The sequence below is a fragment of the Mugil cephalus genome, chromosome 5 (assembly GCF_022458985.1).
Source record: "Mugil cephalus isolate CIBA_MC_2020 chromosome 5, CIBA_Mcephalus_1.1, whole genome shotgun sequence".
NCBI classification, from domain to species: Eukaryota; Metazoa; Chordata; class Actinopteri; order Mugiliformes; family Mugilidae; genus Mugil; species Mugil cephalus.
In genome coordinates, this window is record NC_061774.1 from 9,804,115 (window position 1) to 9,821,110 (window position 16,996).

The window sequence follows — 16,996 nt, forward strand, 5'->3', positions numbered from 1 at the left end:
TGACCACCAGTCCAAAATTCAAAAATATTCTAATTTACATTAGCATGTAAATTAGAAATTTTAAATAATCAAGGTAGAATGTTATGTGTTTCTTCTTGGCAGCTGAGACTTTTAATCAGTCATCAAAATAGTTGGCCAAACAATTAATATATCCATTAATTCATCAGAATCTGTATAATGGCTGTTTGCACAGATTTTGCTAAATAAAAGTGACATTTCTGTCACAGTACATTTGTGCTTCGTAGGTGTTTCTGTTGTAAGGTGTTTTGCAAATGAGCTGTGATTCTCGTAAAGTCTCGTCTTGAGATATCCCATAATTCTGTTAAAATCTTGTCACAAGAGTCTTCACTTTGAGGAAGATGGACTTCAAATTAACTGGTTGCATGGTTCCCTGGGTCATCTCCAGTGACGCCGGTGGACGACAGGGAAATATCTATACATCTGATAAAACTATATTAGCAATATTTGAGAGGTTAGCAAATCAGTCAAACCTACTGACAGGATCTTGAACTTGGCAGTGACCTTAAAAATAGTAGCGGTTAAGTCTGCAACTAATAACCATAGTAATATTTTGTTATTGATTCATCTGTTGCTTGCTTGTTTAGTTTGCATCACATATGTGGGGAAAAAAATAAAGAACAGAGTTTGCATGTTCTCTCCTGGTTCTCTCCAGATACTCTGGCTCATTAGATTCATTAGTGATTCTTAATTGGTCGTAGGTGTGAGTGTGATTGGTCGTCTGTCTCTCTGTCTGTGTTAGCCCTGTGATAGACTGGAGACCTGTCCGAGGCGGACCCCATCTCCAGCCCAGTGACAGCTGGGACAGGCCCCAGGGACAAGCGGTTGTAGAAGATTGAGAATGAGAAGAAAGAGAGAAAAAGTAAAGATGACAGGCCTGTCAGCCTGTAAGCCAGACTTTCCCCCTTCAAAAGTGTTGCAGCGTACATTTGGTCTGGAGTCACTCTGTTAGGAACTGATTGTGCTCCATCAAAGACCTGCCGGGCTAATCCGATCACTTGGGCCGGCTTCATGCGGGGATGGACGGAAACCGTGACAGGGACGGGGTCGTACGTGTCATCTGAGCTCCACTTCTGTTTACAACAAAAATGGCTGATTGGTTGGAGGACATCCAGTGGTGTGCATGAGTACATTTTTTTTTCCCGCAATGATTCAACACATATTGAAATCCAATGTCCAAACTTATCTTCTGATATGCCAGAATACAACAGGGGTTTACAGGGACTCCACTGTTTTTTGTTTGACCAATAATTCAAAACTTATGAAGCCAGACCAGCGATTAATCCTCACATCAGAGAAACTAGTGATTAATTCATTGTTATTGTATTTACCAATCTCTCTCCTGTTGATTGGCTGATCACTTAATGAACTAATTGTTTTCTAAATTGCTGGTTACACACGGATTAGATACAGCGCCTATGGGACCCTGATTAGTCGATACTTCTTTTTGTGCACATTGTTATTAGGGCTGCAGCCAACAGTTATTTTCATTATTGATTGATCCAGTGGTCTTCAGACTGTGGTGTGGCCGTCCGTGGGGCGCACAGAGCCGCCGCAGGGAGGGAACCAGGGGAAAAAATGTGGAGTGGAACTAAATAAAATAAAATGAAAATAAAAAAAAAAAGATTTATGTGAGAGGCAAAAAAAACACACAGTCGTTGACTGGTGCACAATTGAATCATTAATGTGGTGAGAATCCTGGACCATTTTTAGATTCTGAAGGGACGACGAGAAAATGTGAAAACAATGAAACAAAACACTTGAGGAATCTGTTCGTTATTCATACATTTCACGTGTACTTTGTGGTTTTGTTTGACAGAAGGTCCAGTTAAGCTCAGAGAAATTCAGCTCGGAATATATTAACAGAGAATATATTACTATAGAGCGTATTTTCCATGGATTCAAATGATTATTTTTCACCCGTCCACTCCTCGATTCACCGTTTTACAGACCCTTTTCATGGCAGACACTTTGACTTGTCCCAGTTAGGACAGGTTTATTAATGGTGTCCCGGTAAACAGTGAGCCCGTCCGATGTGGACTGCAGCCATCATAAATACACCTGTGCTTTTCTTCGTGCGATAAATCAAAATGTCCGCGGTGGGAGAGGTTTACTGTTTCAGCTCTGTCTGCGAAGCCGCCTTGAGCCACATTCATTAAGTTGTCCATTCAGTTATATTCCTAATTATTTCCTCTTTCTTATCTCTCTTTCAGCCAACAAGACCCTGCTCGGCGGTGGTGGAGGTAAGCCTCAACCTGTCTGATCCTTTTTCCTTGGGTAGGTTTGTGTCCGCCTGCCAGGACGCTCGCAGGCCTCAGCTGTTATTAATGGCACAGCTTTGTGGTGCAAATAGTCCTCTGTGGACACCAAATAATTTAAAAATGTTGCGCGTCCTTTAATCAGATGATGCAATGCAATTTACCAGCCAAAAAAAAATAGCGCGCGTCTGTGTTTTATGTGCCCGTGCGCCGTCGGCCTGTATTTCTCCCTGCGTTTGGTGGCAGGTAGCTCTTTGTTGTGGCAGGTGTTCAAGGTGCTTTTGCATGCTGCTCAGTGTGTGTCTGTCTGCCCGCGATTCTGTGTGTTTGTGCGCGCAGGTGCGAAGTCAATAGTTAATAATTTATGGCTTTGGAGTGCTGTGGATATAAACAGTCATTTTTCAGTGTATTGTTGACTCAGTGCTTTGCTTTGTGCGCGTGATGTTGGACGTCCGCGGTTAATCGATACTTGTAATAAATCTGTACGACTAATGCAGTGGCCACGTTCACTAAGACGCACACACCCACTTTTTGCGTGTGTGTATTTGTTAATGCTTGCAAATTCAGGTGCTGATGCATTTGCCTGTGGTTGTTTTCTTTGTCTTGGTTTGGGCTCTCAGGCCGACTCACTTTCGCTGCCATTTAAGACCATCCAATTTGTATGTGTACGCATGCTGCTGCTTTTTTCTTTTTCTTTTCTTTTTTTTTTTCCCCTAGCCAGTGTCCACGGTGAAATACTGGGTGTATGTTGGCGTGCGTGTGCATTCATACGTGGGTTTATAACAGTGCATTTGCGTGCCTGAAATGATCTGTCGAAGTCCTCGGTGTCCCCGTGCTCGCCGGCTCCTCCCTTACTGATAAACACCAGCTGAGGCTCGAGCCATGAAAATGGATGCGCGCGCTTTTTTTTTTCTTTTTTTTTTCTTTCCTGTGGCTTCAGACACACACCCACGCAGAAATTCAGTCAAGAAATCGAGGATCGTTCGATGTTCTCCTGAAGTCTGACGGCTTTAGAAATGCATTCTCTCTGGTGCACTTCATTGTGTGCATTAGTGCCTGTGTGAAGCCCGTTGATGTTTGGTAATATTAAATACACATAATACAGAGGCTGCATATCCAACACACATCTTTCCTTTCTGTTTCCATGTCACTCTTTTTTTTTCTTTCCCTTAGTTGACTGCTCTCTTACTGTATTTATTTCCCTCTCTTCCCTATGTCTCTCCTTCCAGCTCTGTCCTTGGGGGTTTGCTAAGGCAGATAGAGCCTAGAGTAGGTGTTAATTAGAGCTAAGGGTGAGGGGGGAATGGAACAAACAAGAGAGGAGAGAAGTGGTGCTTGGAGCGAGAAGACAAGAAAGACGAAAGCAATAAAGGTCCAGTAGTGTTTGGGAGTCGAGGAGCCGAGTGGGGGAAAAAACACACACACACACACACTAAAAAAATCATTGGGTATACATCATTTTTCAGGATCACACTCTGCACCGAGTAACCGTGCGTTCATTCATTTTATCTTTTAGTGACTTGTTTTTTTTTTTTTTTTTTCCTCAGGTGAGGCAACAAAAGGTCTTTACAGTGCTTTACCACTCAGTCTCAAGGGTACCTGGGTAAATGTCATTCACTTAGATCAAACGCACACCTGCCGACATTGTTTTCGCACTTCAATCTGGAGGAGTGCTGAGCTCAGGCGGCGCATCAACAACAAATTCAAGGGCAGGAAATTAACCTTTTTTCATGTCCACTGGCTCCGGTTGCTCATTTATTTCCGAGCTTATCTGCTATTTCAACATTTTCGCTTGGATTTCGATTTTTAAAAGTGGAGGTTTGGAGGTGTGGAGGTTTCATCAGCCACACCGTATATTTATATATATGTAAACATTTATATTTATCATTAAGTTTGATTTATTTTTTATTTTTTTTTGACGAATACCATTAAAATTTGAGCTAGGACAGATTCTTCTTCTTCTCCTTCTTCTAGGTCACCATATGTCAGTGCGTACCTTCGGGATGTGTGACGCATTGAAGTGTTTTTCCGCAGGTCTGCGTCCTCCACACAAATATCATCAGCCCTCAGTTAAACTCAAGCAATCCATAGGGATGAGAAGCCAAAAATATTTACTACATCTCTAAACACAGTAAATACTCCTCAAGGTTGAGAACAGCAGTGTCCTATTTCATTTGGAGTACAACCCTGGAAGTTGTCAGGACAGTTTAACACCTACTCTGCTACACTCTATGCGACGCTGCATGAGGATAATTCACGTTGGGATTAATTTTCGGAGAATTATCACCTGAATCTGAATCTCTCCTCAGCGTTTTTAAGCTTGATTGCTTCCTTCACTTGAGCTGTTGTGGTGCGCGGATTTCCTGTTCTGGTTTACTCTCATACTCTTGTAATTTGTAGCTGCATAAGTGATTGGTTATCCTCAGGACAACCTACTCCTCAGACTACCTTTTTTAGACAGAACAGGCGGAAGAGACCAAACGCGCTTATAATAGAATGAATATTAAATTGTTTTTTTTCAGGTGGCCAAAACATGACTCAGAATTAATGCTTTTGTTGCTCCTGAACCAGTGGACCTGTGCAACTGTGTGCAAATGAATCAAAAATCAATTTAAGGGCGATTCACGGCTCGTTCCTGCTGCCTTCAGGTTGCCAAAAAACATCGTGATTGGAAGGGAAATGTCACCCTGAGCTGCTTAGATATAAAATCTGAGCAGATGCCTTCCTTCCTCAGTCAGGTATCATTTACATGGAGGTATTCTACACACACTCTTGCCTCCTCTGACATTAGTCGGTTGAACTTTAGATAGATTTTAACCTCCTGTCTGCAATTGTCGAGGGTCTCTGTATTAACATGCCGCGCCGGCGCCGTCTTCGTTCTCTGCTCAGATGCGCTATTAACTTATATGAGGCTCCAGCAGACGGTGAGTTAGTTAAATTAAGTGGGCATCTTCTAGGGATGCACTGATCTTACCAGTATCAGCACTGATGCCTCAGCTCGGCGTATCTGCTGATACTGAGCAAATGAATTGCTAACAAATTGCTGTTGCCCTTAAAACCACGAGCCAGTGTCTGAATGAATGTAACTGGTGGAAGAGGAAACGCTGCCACTTATGACAATGACTTTATTACTATTGTATTTAAAGTGGACCGGACACATCTGGCTGATACCCAACCTGCTTAGTACGGACACCATCAGCCTGGTACTGATCCAGTTTATTGGACTGCTGAATCTGTGGTGTCTACCCAGGTCCCTTAATCACAAATTGGCTTTATGAACTGATCTATAAACATTGTTTCCTTGCCGAAGTAACTCCGATAATATGAGCTATGCTTCAAATGTTGAGCATGGATTTTTTCCTCTTTGAAACTGTGTTGTCACTATGTGAAGCGGTTGTTTCATGGCCAGCATGAGCAGGAACATGGCCTCTAATAATCCTCTATTCAGTCCAGTGTGTGGAGTTGTTTCCATGCTCTAGTTCCACGTAGCTTTCTCTGTGTGATAACAGGAATATGCGACCTGTAATCCCAAAACTAAAATGGTGGAAGAGTCTGAAACTGAGTTTTGGCTAGACAGCGCTCAAGATGGGGTAAAAAATCTGCCGTATTGTGTGAATGATGCTGCGCTTTAGTGCGACACATTCCCAGGCTCGCTTTCAAAGAACACATCACAGGTGAGTTGTTGCGGTGGCTGTTCTCTCAGGGCCCCGGTTCAATATGCCTGGCTGGTAATTGAGCCTCAGACACGAGGAGTGATCACAGCCACCAACCAAAAACACTTTTTGTGCTTTTGAGTATTTTATAAAGATAAACTTGGAAAATTCTGAAACTATCTCGCACTGTAACCGTAAACCATTCGTAAGCGACGTTATCCTTCAAATCCACCGTGTGCTGCACTTCTTTTATAATAACAACTTCCTGATCAAACAGAGACACATGCGGCTGATACCAGAGATCCTGCTCCTGGTCTGTGGGGACTGAGCACACAGGATATGAACCAGCCACTAAAAAGACACTGACTGCACATGATTGGTTTAGGTGTTGCAAGGCATCCAGACTCACTCCTCAAAAGACGAGCACCGTCCCCAATTAAAATTTCATTCACTTACATATTTTAATTTGGTAGGGGGGAAAAAAAAAAGAAAAAAAAAGAACAAAATCCTCGCAGAGCTGAAAAGCCAGGGCGAGTCTGTGTGAGCTGACATCTATAATCAATTCTCAAGAATGGGGATGGGGTATGATACCCTGCGCTGGGCTCTCGGCTGCGGTCCTTGCGTGTCTGCAGCCCTCTCTCTGCTTTCTCCTTGTCTGGATGAGGAGAAAAATGCAGGCGGAGAATAGGCTTGTCTGCTTGCCTTTCAGAACAAATGAACAAGGGAGCATGTATTGTGAATGAAGGCAGAGAGAAGAAGATTGGTTTTGGGGCGTGCAGATGAGACAAGAGGCAAAAAGCACTTAGTGTACCTTCCCCAAGCAGACAGCGCTGTCTGTGTATCAGCTGCATACATAAATTTGTCTTTTTTGGCTGCCGGTAGCAACAGTCGTGTTTGTGTCTGTGTCTGTGTGGGGGTAAGTTCATAGCAGCATTTAACAGGTCGAACTGTGTTTTTCTGTGAATGTGCGTTGAAGTTTGTGTGTAAACGCGCGCATGTAGAGCCGCGTGTGTGTGTGTATGAAGCTGTGTGCATGTTTGTGCGTCCATCCACTACCAGACCCATCCTAAATGTTGCCTTGGCAACAAGCTGACTGAAGTAAATGAGTGTCCCGGCTCTGCTGAGGGATTGTGGGAAAGCAATATGCCAGCGTTCCGCCCCATTAGTTTGACCGACAGCCCGTTTGGCCTATAAGAGGTCAGCTGGCAAGGGCAGCCGCATTAGTATTCCATAGGAGAGACTTCAGGATTGGTTTTACTCTAATGTCAATCTACCTGTGTGTATTTTTCCTGTGCGTGTGTGGGCGGTTGGGGTTTGCAGGAGGTAAAGCCTGTCCTGGCATATAACATTGCAGGCAAGCGTGTGTGTGTGTGTGTGTGTGTGTGTGTGTGTGTGTGTGTGTGTGTGTGTGTGTGTGCCCTGCTGAGGGTTGCAGGCTCCTCGCCAGGTAAGCATATCGCCAATTATCACTTCGCAGCTCCCCCTATGTCCCCCCTCTGTCTCCCCCAGAGCCAGTCAATATAGAGCCTGTGGAGGAGACGCGATAACACCCAAACTGGTCAGCCTCCTGCACACCGTAGCTGGCTGGTCACTGGGCTAAAGAAGCCAAAACATTCATTTCTACCCCCTTCCTGCACCCATCCGTGCACGGCCCCCTTATAATCCATTCTCCTCCCGCCACCCGCCCAACATTCATCTTTTCCCTTTTTCTTTGTAGCCTCACCAACTTCTCTTCTTTTCACCTACACACCCTATTTTATTTCATTCATTTATTTATTTATTTTACACTTGATCCCCTTCCAAACCCATTTCTCTTTGTCCAACTGTGCTCTTCAATCCCCACAGCTCGTCTTTCTCTGTCTTTGTGTGTCTTTTCATCTCGCCATTGTTTTTTCGCCTCCCATTCCCCGGAAGAGCGAGCTGCAGTCGCAGAAACCGTTGATGTGATATTTTGTATGTTAATGAAGGCTAAATAATGAATGTTGTTTTTTAAAAAACTGTAGAAATGAGTTTGACGCGCCTTTTTTTTTTTATAAGTGCCTTGCAATATAAATTATATTCATGACTAATTCATTATAATCTGTTGACGTCTATCGGTGGCATTAGGTGTAGCCAATTATTGCTGATTGTTGAGTAGCTCAGGTGCACCATTTGCATGCGGTGGAGTCAGTGGAGGATGAACAACAAGTATCCTTTGACACCACACTGATGCTCATTTGGTAAGGGCTTCCCCCTGTCTCGATGTCTAAATGAGGGACGCATCAATACCAACACACTGTACTGTATAATGAGGCATTGTGAGTTTGGCTTTATTAATTCCATAGGGAAATTGATTTTCTGCAAAGATAATAGAACCGTACACATTTAATAAGCACATTAGAGATGCACTGCACAAGTTACAAGCCGCTATACTGGTGGAATTTGACAGAAAGGGAAGCTAATTTTAGCCTTAAATCACTCCCAATTTATTATATAATGTTTGGAAGACAAAATGGCCGAATGAAATCTGGCTCACAGCAGAATCTTTCGCAGGGAGTCGTTTTGGACCTTTCTACAGGCTCAATGAGGCTTTATTTGAGCTAAATGCTAATGAACGTTTAAATGAAGGCATCCCTTCAACACTGATAAAATAGCTGTAATATTTAGGATCTAATTGAAGATTCCAACTAAAATAAACCCTTAACCAGGGGTCTTCAACATTTTTCAGGTCAAGGAACTGATGAGACATTAAGTAGGGACCCCCTACCTACCATATGTGTTCTACATTCAGCCTTGTGCTATTTATAAATACATAATATGATCATTTTGCATTCAATATTAAGCTATTCAGATAATACACAGGTTCAAATATTCTTTTTTTTCTTCCAAACATGTGCAACAGAACGGTGGCCGTGTATCTGCCGTAAACATACACATACCTATATATACCATGTACTGTTAGCTTCTCTTCTGCTAACGTTGCAGCGCGCGTCTGGGATTTCGCCTGGGTACTGAACAGGCTCTCGGCCAATTGTGGGGAACCTGACAGACTCAGTGTATAATATGCGGCCTCGTGATTGGCTCAGCAGCGATGGGGCCGGGGCCTACTGTGTACAGGTGGCTTAGATTGACAGGTCTCTGCTGCTGCAGCGCTTTGTTGAGACATTTCCTGTATCACTGCATGAGTGAAGTGTTGACTGAAAGATAACACCTTCTGCCTCCATTTATCCCTTTACTAAAATGTGTTGGATTCAAGTTAATGTGTATTTAAATAAATTTAAATTCGTGAAAATTAAAATGCATATATATAGAGAGAGAAAATGTCTAATCAACCAAAGCTTTAGCGACCTCCCCTGCAGTACCTCCACAGATCCCGTAGGGGTCAAGGACCCCCTGTTGAAGGCCTATGCCCTACCTAAACTATAACACCCCAACCTCCTGAACAGTGAATTCATTCGATAATCATGTTAACTTGCTAATCGTATCGCTAATGGAATTACTATTACTTATGTTTGTTTTATGTTCTTAAAAAGCATTCAAGTACCAGAAAAGTTCAACCAACGTTATAGTAATTAACATTAACTGTCAGCCAGGTGGTGGTGGATTACAGTTTATTCTCTAGGGACCATAAACATCCACACAAAGTGTCGCACGATTCATCCATTCACTGATGAGATATTACACTGAGTCACAACCACATTACAGGTACAGTCGGCAAATAAAGAACATCATTACACCACAGAAAAAAAGCACTGAAAACAAGACCGGATTATTCCTTTTTTCGACTCATTCCAAAAAAAAATGTAGTACTTCATGAAGAAAAATGGATTTTAATTAAGTCTTTTTGCCTTTTGCAGCATGCCCAGATGAACTCTGCTGATATTGTTTTGTAGGAGTAATAGATAATATTGACGCTCTCGGTCGCGGGCCATCCTTGAGCTCTGGTACACCTGCGTGTGTGCCTGCACTGACAGAGTACTGCTGGAGCAGCTTTACTTCAAACGCATCTTTCATTTGCACTCCCCTCTGCTCGTGAATTCTCCCTTCATATTTCTGGCCGCGCTGAAGTGACAGAACAGTGTCTGAGTCTATTGAGTAGCATGCAGTGCTCACGCTGGGCTATTACACCGGCTCCCACGGAGTCAGAAGTTACCACAGTCTGATAGAAGGCTAACGTGGTCTGTCTGGAGTGAAGGCAGCGTGAGGGATAGCCGCTCCGCATTAGAGAGGTGGACGTCATGGGGAGGCTGCATTTTATATATGTATATATATATATATATATATATATGTGTGTGTGTGTATGTGCTGGATATTTATTAACCATACTCAGCACGCTCAGACTGTGTCCAGACAGAGGCACATTCAGCACCACTCTTCTCATCTCGGTTTTGACAAAGCGTGCTTCATGCGAATATGGCGCCTGTTAAAATTAGGCCATTTGCAGCTAACAGGGCGAGATGTGTTGGCCACAGTTTGTCCTCGTTCACCATTTAAAAAGGTTGATAAGCCAGTTGTGACCGCAAAATACTTAAACACCAAAAGGATTCTCAGGACATTGTCATATTGAGGAAGATCTCTTTCGTACCCTTTTGTGTCTCTTTGTCGCGCCGTCGCGTGATTCATGGTAATGGCCACTTCATACAAAGGCTGTGGATCAGTGGCTTAAACCCGACCGGCCTGTTCAGTACTTCACCCACGACAGTCAGGCAACCACCTTAGCACCAAGGCTGTCAAATTACATTATAGACCACTCTTCTTGTCCTGTCCCTGATATAAAGGAACAAATACATCAGGCCGAACAAACAACGCATTAATCAGGTGTGTGTGGGTCGGGGTAATGTGCAGGGATCAACAGTTTAACATCCTTTGTGGTAACGTGTGTCCATAGATGTTGCTCAAATGCGAAATGAACGTTTTACTTCGAATCTCACCTGTATTTAACGTGGTTATGTGCACCAGTGTGTGTGTGTGTGTGTTTATCAGCTGTGTCCATGCATTACATTACCGCTGTGTATGTGTGAGATTAGGTTAAAGAAAAAAAAAAAAAAAAAGCTGTCGCTCAGGACTATGCGGTCCATTTAATAGGACCGGGGACATGCATGCACATACACAAACTCGTGTCTGGCAAACATCAAGCGTGGAACAAAACAAAGGATATTGTTGGTTTATGTTTCAGTTCAATCTCCATTTCTTTTTCTTTTGGTCCTGTTTTTCTTGCCGGTTTTTCTTATCTCCCTCCAGACTATTTTTACATCTGCTGCTCTCCCTTATTCCCCTCCCTCCCTCCTCCCTCCTTCTCCTTCCCATCTCTTATCACACCCGTTCTCTATTTCAGAGTTGGGCTGCTTCAAAGTTAGTATGTGCTGCGTGTTCGTGTGTGTGTGTGTGTGTGTGTGTCACCTCAAGGACTCATCACACACGCTTGCACGTACACGCAAAAATACACACACAAACAGCGTGCCCGGTGACACATATGCTCTGACGTACAAACGCACGCACGCGCAACATGTCGGCTACATGCACGCACTCGTGCATTTGAGCCTGCAGCCCGAGGAGGTAGCCAGTGTTCGGTGCTCGCCTGTCACACCCTCGCACTTGTGCTTCCCTCACAGCGCGGCCCAGTCCAACATGGCACAGCTTGACATCGCACACCACAGCTCGACGCCGCATGTGATATGCCAACTTAACACAATAACGTGCAGATAAAACCAGACCCCTGCCTGGAGGTACTCGGTTTGCCAAAACACACCGCTCTAACAGCTGGTTCGTATACAGTCAGACGGAGATGCTGAGCCGCGACATATGGAGCGGTGTTATTGTACCGTTTTTCGCCAAATACAGACGAGCCTCGTAGCGCTTAAACAAACCCAGTCCAGACAGATGTGTTTCATTCTGCTCTAATTATGAATTGTTTAGAAAGGAGTCCAACATTAGGCCTCGATATTTTTTCGTCTGATGTCACCAGACAACAGATGCTGCTGAAGGTTAAATTGCGGGGATGCTGGTCGTTGACATTCTCAATCAATGATATTTAAATATGAGCGGTCTTTCAACACTGTTTACCAGAAGGTATTTATAGGATACGCTCCTAATTTGTTTTTGTTTACATTCTGAGAGAGACATAATTGCCGCCAGGATTGTTTTGAGCGGCAGTATTAATTATGGTAATTATGTACTGCATGCAGATCCTACGGAGGCGGTCAGGGCCGACAGTGGGTGAACAAGCACGCAACTTTGACACCGGAGCCTGACGTTCAGGTCGAGGCAAACAAAAGCTCGGTCCAAGGGAAAGATTGTGGTTTTGGTAAAATATTAATTAACTGGTCTGCTCTTGTGCTTCAGTGCTCCAAGGCGCATCTGCATTATTTAACCAAGACGGCGATCGATCTCTCACCTTAACCAAGTGCCGCAAAACTCTAAAAAACATTAATCACTCTTTGGCCGGGAGGACTCCTTATTTCGTCACAAAAGCAGACGTTCCCTGGAACAGTGCTGCCCTATTCCGGTCCGAATGATCAGCTCGTCATCAAGCTCTGCAGTGGCCTGATAAGGAGCCATTCATTTGAATCAGGTGTGTTGGAGGAAGGAAACATGGAAAACATGCAGGGCAGTGGCCCCCGAGGACCGGAATCGGGCAGAACTGCTCTGGAACATTCATTAAACATTTTGCAGCGTTTACCTATCGTTTAAAAACGTGTCCTCTGGGCGTGGCTGTGGAGTTGTGCCCTAGGTTGTTAAGAAGAAACCTGTTAACCCCACCGTCCCTCGTTCAAGTCCGTTCGTTAATTTTCTTGCGTCTCTCTTCTGGCAACATTTGAATAAGCACATTAAACGTCCCAGTTTTTTTTCTTTTTTTAAAAATCCTCATTATGTTGATTACAAAGTAGTGTTACAAAACAAATTTGAACTGTTGGAGTAGCAGGTCATTTCTAGAGGACAGTGTTTGGTCTTCAGCCTCTGCCTCCTCAGTAACTAGCTCCTCTGTCCCTGGCTGATCATTTAAAGCTCCCTCCTACTTATATTATATTATAATATTTGGACTTTTGCTCTGGAAGGGAACTTTCTTCTGGCTGTTGTTGGTGCAGTATATCAGGGATCATTCCATTTAAACGGGTTGTTTTCACTCAAAGTGTGATTTAATTAAAAGTTAAATGCTGCTTCCTTGGGTCCATAATGCTGAGAATACTAATAACGAAGCTGTTCACATCAAGACTGTATTAATCTTAACTTTGAGGAAATGTGTCTGACTGTAAGGGCTGCAGAGACTCTGAGTGAAACCTTAATTGGCACAGCTGTAAAATTGCTTTTGCTGCATCACTGGCCTCCTGGAAATGAACACAGTCACAGTCTTTAGATGTGGTGCGGATCACAGAAAGATGCTCGTGCCTTAATACTATGTAGATTTATGAAAATTGAATTAATAAAGACTAATTGACCAAAAAGTCAAAGTCAGCTGAGTCCGTAATGACACATTAAATCAAGTAATTATCTAAGGCAGTAGCCTCAAAATCCATTAAACAGACTGACATCCGGAGAGACAGATGCTTTTACTGAAGGATTTGGGCTCAAAAGTTAGCAACCTGCCGAATCCCACGGTTAACCGCTGATGCCGACATCGTCGTCAGCACTAAGCTGCGAGTCCATTAAACGTGTCTGCTGGACATCAAACAACATGTGGACTCCTGTAAGTAGTCAGGATTGCAAGGGATTCACGTAAGTAGGCCAACTCTCTAAATCTCCTGTCGTCTCCTTTCCAGTGGACGGAGCGATCCACCGCGCTGCAGGTCCCTTGCTGAAAAAGGAGTGCGCTTCCCTCCACGGCTGTGAGACGGGAGAGGCCAAGATCACCTGCGGCTACGGCCTCCCGGCCAAGTGTGAGTATAAAGCGTGCGCGAGTGTTTGTGTAACTTCCAGAAGCTCCAATGAGGTTTGACTGGACTGCTTCCAGGTGTGAATGCGGGGGCAAGTGTGACAATGATGTAGGGTGTGGAAATCGGCGCGGCTGAGAGAAAGAAAGGTTAAACCACTTCATGAATTAAAAAGAAAACAAAACAAAAACCAGCGTGAAGCAAATCAATACTGCCAAAGAAGGATGTTTTATTCTTCCCCTGCTACTTAAGTGAGCTGTTTTTTTCTCAGTAAGAAAGCAGATCCATTTTTCTGAGAAACTCATATATCTCCATATAATGTCACTCAAAGCCTTCTGTTTATAGCAAAGCAAATGGCATTGAATTATTAAGTGGCACTCCACTGCAGTGTGTAGGTTGGGATGAAAATGAAGAGACAACATGACGGGAAACAATTTTCTACGTGTTTCACTTCCAGCATTTCTCCTCCAGGTTTTTTTTTTTCTAATATACGACGTGACTGTGGGTAGAGCATCAGTAAGCGATGCTCGGATTAATAAGAACAACTGGGAAGTAGTTCTCAAACAGTAGATTTCAATTTAATAACTTTGAAAACTGGAAAATTAAGAATGCAGTCGATATCTTTCTGGTCTTTGAGGACGTAACGTCTTTATTTTGTTCCATTTTCCTGATCGATAAGGCAAAACAAGGACATTTGTTGTTTTATTTTTCTAATATTAGCTGATTACTTGCTTCGTGATTGCAAGTTCTGTTGTTTCACCAATTGGTCAAAACTCAAAGATATTGAGTTTAAGAAAAATAAATGCAGTAGTAGTAGCTTATTAAAAAAATAAACCTCGTAAGTTCCCTTATAGCAGATTGTATGCAGCATATATTTTACGTGTCTCATCTGTTCAAAATTATTTTATATGAATAGTTGAATCAGGCGTAACATTGTGACCACCTTCCTAATATTGTGTAGGTCTCCCTTGTACCAGGATGTTGTTAGTGGGGGTCTTTGGGTCCTATGGGTTGAGGGGAGGGGCCTCTGTGGATCAGACAGTTACTTTATGTAGGGGATTTGGACACCAGGTCAACATCTTGTGTTTTTTTCAGTTGTTCCTAAACCATTTTTGTGTGTGTTTCTGTGTCAGGCTGCATCCTGCTGGGGATGACTGCTGGCATCAAGGTGTGTCATTGCTATGGGGTGAGGGTGTCTGGTCTGGTCTAGGTGGGTGGTACATGTCTTGGTAACATCTTCATGAATGGTCCAATCTTTTCCCAGCAGAACGCTGGATTGTCACAAGATGATCGATGTCATTCACTTCTCCTGTCAGTAGTTTTAATGTTATGGCTGATCGGTGTAAACGTCATGTAGTAGCCTACAGCACGGCGCATTATTTGAACAACCCTAGTTTGAATTGTCATGTCGTTACCCTGGAAATAAAATTAAATGATTTTAACTGTTAAAAATAACCAGACTGAAACATCACCATTATCATCATCATCTTCAAAGGAGCCACGTGGGAGTTTTGGCTGAGCGAGATAAAAAAAAGTAATGATAATAATAAATAAATCACAAATAAATAAAACCATAAAAAATTCAACTAATCACATTTTATGCTGCAAATTTAAACCAGACAAATTCAACCCATTATTTTTGTGGTTTAACTGCTTCCATTCAGACGCTGCACTCGAAGCACTGGTGCAGAGGGATTCGTGGATAATAATAGTTGATGTTTTACACACTTTCATCACACTTTATTGTTGAAATTATTGCACGTACCTCACCAGCGCTGGCGTCTTCTCAGCTCGGCTACCTGCTGGCTTTGCTAGCTGCATACCAAGAAGCCATTGTTGTTATCGCGGGGAACTACTCTTTTGTTTGGCTAATTTATTTTAACTCTACATGCAACCCCAGCAGTGAATGCTCGATACAAAACGTGACAAAGAAAAATAATGAAGTTATCGCTCGGTTTATTATAGTTAACAAGGCTCTCAATGCCAGAATGATTCGTCTAAATTGGATTTCTTAAAGAGGAACTCCGCAGATTTTTATCGTAGACATCAAAGTGTGTTCGTAGCTCTGGGGGAATACTGGTACATGCAGCATGTAAAGAAAGTTCAATAAATCCATTTGTGGCTCCGGAGGGAGCAAAACAAAATCTGATAAGATCCCTCAAATGATGACGTCTCTTGATTCATCGTCGGTTAAGGCTGAAATAAAAAAAAATAAAAAAATGAAACTTGTACATGAAACCTGAACATGAAAGAAGCATGACACTAATAGGTACGGCAATAATGCAGTAACCGCAGCGTGTGTACATTCTAATGGCCACCCAGGTGTGTGTCTGTGTGCGTGCGCAGTGAAGAGATTAAAGCAACACCGAGGCTGTGTGATATCAGTTCCCGGCTCCGCGGAGAGTTTAAGTTCACAGTGGCAGCGAAGAGAAAAAAGGGGAGGAAAAAAAAAAGCGCCGATAAAGGCGAGCTCAAGGCAGAATGGAGAGCAGGAGGAGAAAAGATAGATAAGGAGAGAGTGGGAGAGTGGAAGGAATAAACGAAGCAGCGTGGGGGAGTGCGCAGATGTGAGGGGAGCTGAAGACAGGAGGGAATTAGGAGGAGATGAGTTCTTACGTTGTTCCTCTTTGTTGGTTCACTTGTTTAACTTTGAGGATGCTACATGGATTTTTTTTTTTTTCCTGGGTGCTGCTGCTTGTCACTCTGCGGCTTTATGCATTCGTATTTATATTTAATTTTTCATGCAGTGTGGCGCAGAGTATCAGTGTGTACAGTGAGGGCTGTCTGCACCGGTCCTATCACTCTGTTACCTGTAACACTGTCAGCATGACGTCTGTGTGACTGACAGACTCTTGACTTGACTTACTGTGTGTGTGTGTGTGTGTGTTGCATTCGTGTGTGCGTGACCGTTACCCAGCATTTCTCATGGAGACTGGCTTTCCAGAAAAAATATTAAGTCCCAGGAATAATTCAAGATGCATCTGCTCTAATGCTTAAACACTCACAACAGGGCTTGATTACCTCTCAGCAGGAGGGAGAATGAGGCAAGACAGCAACAACAGAGGGAAAAACCAGGCACAGGAGCACGTGAAGGCAACAACAGTGTTGTGGAAGAGAAAATGAAAATGAAACTCGACAGGAGAGAGGCAGGGAGGTTGAGAGACGGGTCCAATCTCCAAGCCAACACTTTGATCTTGATTTGTATGGGCTTGCCACCAGA

The 16,996-nt window shown here is 43.3% G+C and overlaps 1 protein-coding gene across 2 annotated transcripts in view; it reads left to right on the forward strand.

The window, feature by feature from the left end:
- The window catches only part of macrod1 (mono-ADP ribosylhydrolase 1), a 110,542-nt gene that overhangs the window by 61,093 nt on the left and 32,453 nt on the right, over nt 1–16,996 (forward strand). For both annotated transcript variants that reach the window (XM_047585511.1, XM_047585509.1), the window contains exons 4-5: nt 2,232–2,261; nt 13,666–13,782. In XM_047585511.1, coding sequence (XP_047441467.1) covers nt 2,232–2,261; nt 13,666–13,782 — 147 coding nt within the window. The remainder of the gene's footprint in view (nt 1–2,231; nt 2,262–13,665; nt 13,783–16,996) is intronic.